The sequence below is a fragment of the Petaurus breviceps genome, unplaced genomic scaffold, assembly GCF_028583685.1.
Source record: "Petaurus breviceps papuanus isolate PSGF00001 unplaced genomic scaffold, PetGlider_PUasm1.0 419, whole genome shotgun sequence".
In the NCBI taxonomy this organism is placed as follows: domain Eukaryota; kingdom Metazoa; phylum Chordata; class Mammalia; order Diprotodontia; family Petauridae; genus Petaurus; species Petaurus breviceps.
In genome coordinates this window covers 4,397,747-4,403,470 of record NW_027186324.1, presented here as the reverse complement: position 1 = coordinate 4,403,470, position 5,724 = coordinate 4,397,747, and the positions used below count along the sequence as shown (strand labels likewise).

The 5,724-nt window shown below is 38.9% G+C and overlaps 1 protein-coding gene across 1 annotated transcript in view; it reads right to left on the bottom strand.

The window, feature by feature from the left end:
- Positions 1-879: 879 nt before the first annotated feature.
- IL1R2 (interleukin 1 receptor type 2) overlaps positions 880-5,724 on the bottom strand; it is a 34,616-nt gene continuing 29,771 nt past the window's right edge. Inside the window, exons 6-7 of the mRNA XM_069100499.1 lie at positions 4,768-4,910; positions 880-1,745 (exon numbers count right to left, since the gene is read on the bottom strand). Coding sequence (XP_068956600.1) covers positions 1,564-1,745; positions 4,768-4,910 — 325 coding nt within the window. The 3' untranslated portion in view covers positions 880-1,563. The remainder of the gene's footprint in view (positions 1,746-4,767; positions 4,911-5,724) is intronic.

Below are 5,724 nucleotides of genomic sequence, written 5' to 3'. Positions count from 1 at the left end.
ATCTTATTGTATTTACAACCTATCCAATGTAAAAATTCCTTTCCCATATTATGGTCAACACATATGGAGATTATAATTTTAACTAACATAGGCATCCTGAGCCAGGAAAGGAAGGAGGGGTGAGAGAGAATTGCTCTGAAGATATAAAATTCCCTTTTGTCTGACCATTTTTGAGTTCATTGTCTACAATGAAATTCCCTGCATATCTCTCTATGCATGTTCCACAAGATTTGAGAGAAATAAACATACACATGCAGCCTAATTTTGTTTGTCTTTCTAAGAATGAACTCAGTAATGGTTGACAATTCTAATACTTAGATCTGTTTTTTTTTTTTCAAATAGAACGAGCTGCCCTGTTAGCTGGCCAATATAAGAATTGTTCAAGCAGCAAGTGCTTGGGGAAGAAAGTTAAATTATTTGGCACTCATTTGGGTCCCATCCAATTTAAGTGTCTATAATTCTAAGAATCTCACTTCCCTGTCCAAGAATTTGGGGGTATTTCCCTATTATAGCAATTCTAATCATCTAGGTTCAGTCTCTGCTCTCTACCACAAAATTCTGCCCACTTGTTCAAATCCATTTAATCCCTGTGCCATCCCACATAGTCAACCCCATTTTTTATTTCCATTGCCACACCTTTTGCATTCTGTTCCCATCCTAAGAATCCCATTGCCCCATCTAGGATGTCTCAAGTCCATTACCTCCTTTGAAAAGTTGTTTGGCTTTTTCATCCATTATGAAGGTCAGGATAAAGACATCAACAAAGACATGTGTGGCATGAAAAGAAGTTGGGTCAGTCATGCGGTTCAAGTGCAGGGTAAGAGATAGAAACTTAAGTGTTAAACCAATATCCACGAAATTGAAGATTTAGAGATAGGGTTCTTAGTCTTTTTTATGCAATGTATGCTTTACTGAGAATAATATTTTTAAATGCATAAAATAAAATACATAGGATTACAAATGAAATATATTGAAATACAGTTATCAAAATATTTGAATATACACACATTCAAAGACCGCAGATTAAGAATTCATAACCTAGAAAACAGTCTTTAATGTGAATGAACAAGTATGTATTAAGTGCTTTCTATATGCCATGTACTGTGTTAAGTGCTAGGGTTATAAAGAAAGACAAAATCAGTACTTGCCCTCTAGGAGCTCACATTCTAATGGAGGAGACAATGTGTAAATAATTAGATACATAAAATATAGAGATAGATGAAAGATAAGGGTGGGGTGGGGCAGGGCAGGATATGAATAACACAGAGGAAATAGTTAAGGGTCTTGTGACCAGACAGATGGATGAGAATCCATTCTGGTACCAGAGTGCTAAGGTTCATAAAGGCAAGCCCTTCACTCCATTCATTTAAGCTGAGAGCAATAGAGGGGAAAGGCTTCTGTAGTGCCATATGCACAAAAGCATATGAGTCAATACTTCATCATGAGTCCAGCGGCTTTGAGGTAAATTTGAGGTAAATAGGAAGTAGGGAGAGAGAGATGGAGTGGAAATCTACCAGAAGAGAACAGCTCTTTTGTCATTAAAAAAAAAATAAGGTTGTGGTTTTATATCATTTCCTTTCTGTAAGGCATAGAGTTTTGACAATCACGGGTGATAATCTTTGGTTTTCTAGGAGTGTAAACTTTCCCAGGTCTCTGTTTGCACCTTCTATGGATCCATATGCCAACAAAGACCAAGAAGATGAGTGAGAGAGGAGCCACAGCAATTCCCCAGGAAAACGTAGGTTCTGGAAGAAGCCACAGAACCCAATTACTGTGCGTGGAGAGCATTCTCTGATTATCCATCACGAAATGGCAATAAATGTTTGCAAGGGGTGAATCTTTATATAAATAAAAAAATTAATTGTATCATTGTACACTTATGACTTCATACCTCTGGACCTCAAGTCTCTCATCAGTGAAATGCATCTAATGTTTCTCTCCTCTCCTTCATAGACATTTAGGGAGGTGGAGTACAATTCTATTCTTACCAATGGAAACTCCCTCCATCCATGCAAACTGACAACTTGTGTATAACTTATAGTTCTTGGGCAGTTACCCATCACACTGGGAGATTAATTGACTTGCTCATGACCATACAACTAACATGTTTCAGAGAATGGATTTAAACTCAGATCTTCCTGACCAAAGCTAGTCCTCTCTACCCATTACACCTGAGATTTAGAGAAAATTACCTCAGACCCAAAATAGGAAAATATCTAGGATTCAAGTCCTTACAAATGTCAGACATTATGTAAGATGCACAGGGAGCTCCTTACTTTTCAGTTCCTTCCTTCAGCTTCCTCATATTAATATAAATCAGAAAAAGGAAAAAAAAAGTAAATTATTGAACATGCAATGAATCACCATGGCTGGAATGGTCACAACTACCATTTCCATACCAAACTCATAGTTTTCAATTCATTATTTGAACACAATCTCTAACCATTCCAGAATTAGCATTGTCCAAGGCTGATTTCCCCCCAAATAAAGTTGCTAACACTTTGGGCCTAAGGGGGATAAAAGATAGATTTCCTGACTAGAGTTCTGCTTTTAATATCTGAGATCTGATGAACAACGTTTTTCCTACTTTTAACATCTGAGGTTTGATGAACAATTTTTTTTCCTGCTTTTAATATGTGAGATCTGATGGACAATGGAGGGCTATTTCTGGAGTCCTGTCTCTGGAAATAAGTAACACATCTCTCACTGCAATCTATCTGTTACTGGTAAACTGAGGCTCAGAGACACCAAGTGACTTCCAAAGTTAATAAATGACAAAACCAGAACTTAGCCTACTTCTTCTGACTGTTAGTTCTTTGCCCTTTTCCAAGGCTAGTATCAAAGAAATCACATTGCTCCCTTGAGTCTGAATCCATATTTTGGAGTTTGATTACTTTTTGGTAGCCCATCTTAATTTTGCCTGATTGTCTACAGTAATCCTGTGTCTACTAAGCATAATAGCCAGATTCACTGTGTAGTGTATGAGCATTCAGAAAGGTAAAAAAAAAAAAAAAAGTTTGCTAACCTCATGAAGAATGATGAATATGGGGCAGTTAGGTGGTGCAGTGAATAGAGTACTGGCCCTGGAGTCAGGAGGACCTGAGTTCAAATCTGGCCTCAGACGCTTAACACTTACTAGCTGTGTGGCCTTGGGCAAGTCACTTAACTCCCATTGTCCTGCCTTCCCCCTCCAGAAAGCAAAAAAAATTATGAACATTACAATCTGGTTTTCTGGTGTGCCCACTGCCTCTAACAACAATAATAAAATGTTTCCTTGTTGCAATGATTGCCCTGTGTTCTTATTTACTTGCCCTTTCTAAACCAAAGCCTGGGTCACCAAGCTCACAGAGTTCTGAGGACCAATGTCTCAGACTCTGAGCCTTGCTCCTGACCAGGCAGACTTGTCCTCTCAACTCAGTATCTCTCTAAAGTGCATCAGTACTTTTCAAAGTATATTAGAGAATCATTTTCCTTTTTCTAAAAATTGGCTTGCTGTCCTTTAAACTTTTCATCCTAACTTATCTCTCTCGCCATCCTCACCCGAACTCCCATTCCTTATCCAACTCTCATATACATATAAAATTGCTTAAAATTAGAAATATTTATCCTTCCAGATTACAACACTTTAGTAGCATTCATCAGTTAGAAGGGTAAAAGACTCTTTAAATCAGAGGTTTCTTAACCAAGAAGTCTGGGAATAAATTTCAAGGGACCCATGGACTTAGATGGGGGAGAAATTACCTCTTCATTTTCACTAATTTTTGTTTTTCTCTGTAAATCTATGTATTTTATTTTATGCATTTAAAGCCATTATTCTGAGAAGGAATTCATAGGTTTAAGCAGACTACAAAGAGGTCTGTGATACACACTGCAATATTATAATTCACTGCAATAATGTCATGGAAGAACATATCTGAGAGACTGTTATGGAGATAAATAATGATGAAACTTCTTCTGTGTGCTTCATAGGCACATCCAGAAGCAAAGGACAGAATCGATCAACCAATAAGCACTTCTTTAGCACCTGTTAGGTTCCAGGCACTGTGTGAGATGCTAGAGATATAAGGACAAAAATGAATCAGTCCCTGCCCTGAAGCAGCTAGGTGGTATAGTGGATACAAGGCTGAGAAGGGTGTTAGCAAGATCTGAGTTCAAATCCAGAATCAGACACATACTAGCAGTGTGATCGTGGACAAGTCACTTAATCTCTCTCTGCCTTAGCTTCCTCACCTGTAAAATGGGGATCAAAAAGCACTCACCTTACAGGAGTGTTGTGAAGATCCAATGTGATAATACTTGTAAAGCACACAGCATAGTGCCAGGTATATAGTAGGTGCTTAATAAATACTTGTGCCTTCCCCCTCAAAGAGTTTACATCCTACAAAGGAAGTCATCCTGTACACATATAAGCATATGGAAATACTATTCAAAATAGATACCAGATAAAGGAAAATAGGGTCCCTGGGATGCATAAAAGCAAATTAAGGTTTGACCTCCTGACAACATTATCCCCAAATGGAATGAGCTGAAAGATGGGGGTGGGAGCAGGGAAGATTCCCCCTCACTGGAGATGAGATGTTTTCCCCTCACTGTTCAAACAGAGGCAAGATACTACTTTTCAAATATATTAAGAGTGGGGACTACTTTTGGGGTGTTAACTGGTCTAGATGGCCATAGACAGTCCTTCTAACTCCCATTTTTTACAATTCTGTTAATTCATCACCAGAGAATTTGCACCGTTTGCTCCCTGTGGGTGAGGATCCTTACCTTCTTTAACTCTTGCTTGCAAGGTCTGGTATCCCAATCCGTTCTTGGCAGTACATATAAATTCAGTGTTCAAATCCTTCTTTTCCACTGAATTAAATATCAGAGGCACTTCAATATAGCCCTTATTGTTTTCAGAATATTCCCTGGATGAGAAAAAGGTTTGCAAAAAATGTGGGTGTAAAAAACAACCAAATTAATCTTCATAACAATCGTTCTGATTCTGCAAAAATTTAAGGCCTAGGATATGTCAATGATATGCTAGGCAATGGCAATACAAATATAAAAGGAGAAACCACCCCACCCTCAAGGAGCTCAGGATTCTTGCTCTCAGTCAGATGCATCGATTTGGCTCAGACCAAGTGAAAAGTTTTTAAAAGGGCATTTAACCCAGTGAACATGGGTTCGAGTTCGTTTGATAAGCTTAAGCTCTTGCTGAAGCTCATCTATGGCATGGGATCAAAGGGACTACAGTAGCCTTGTTTTAAGTAATGAAAAGTCCATTTTAAAATTTTTGGCAAACCACATTAATTAGAGTCAGCAGCAGCTAATTTGGGGAAATCTAAGTGTGCCTCTGACAAATCTTTTGCACGTTAATGGACAGTTTTCAGCCTGCAGCTGAGTAGCTAGGGCAGACAGTGACAACAGAGGAATGCCTCCAACTCTCTCTCTCTCTCTGAACCTGCAGAGACATCTAGCTAGCTTACATGTTCCAGGACCAGCAGCTACCTATTGGAGCCAGGGACAAAACACAGTTTTGTGATCTAGACCAAAAGTGGGGTTAGGAGCCTGCAATGCTCATCCAAAGAAGGCAGCAAGCAGACTATGCATGCCTAGAAGGTACCACTTAGAACCTGCTGAAAGTTTGCAGCTCAGGGGTCTGCTGCCACCACTGAGATCCAGGAATAATATATCACTCAACACTTGGAGAAAGCAGTGACAGACCCAGACAATACAGAT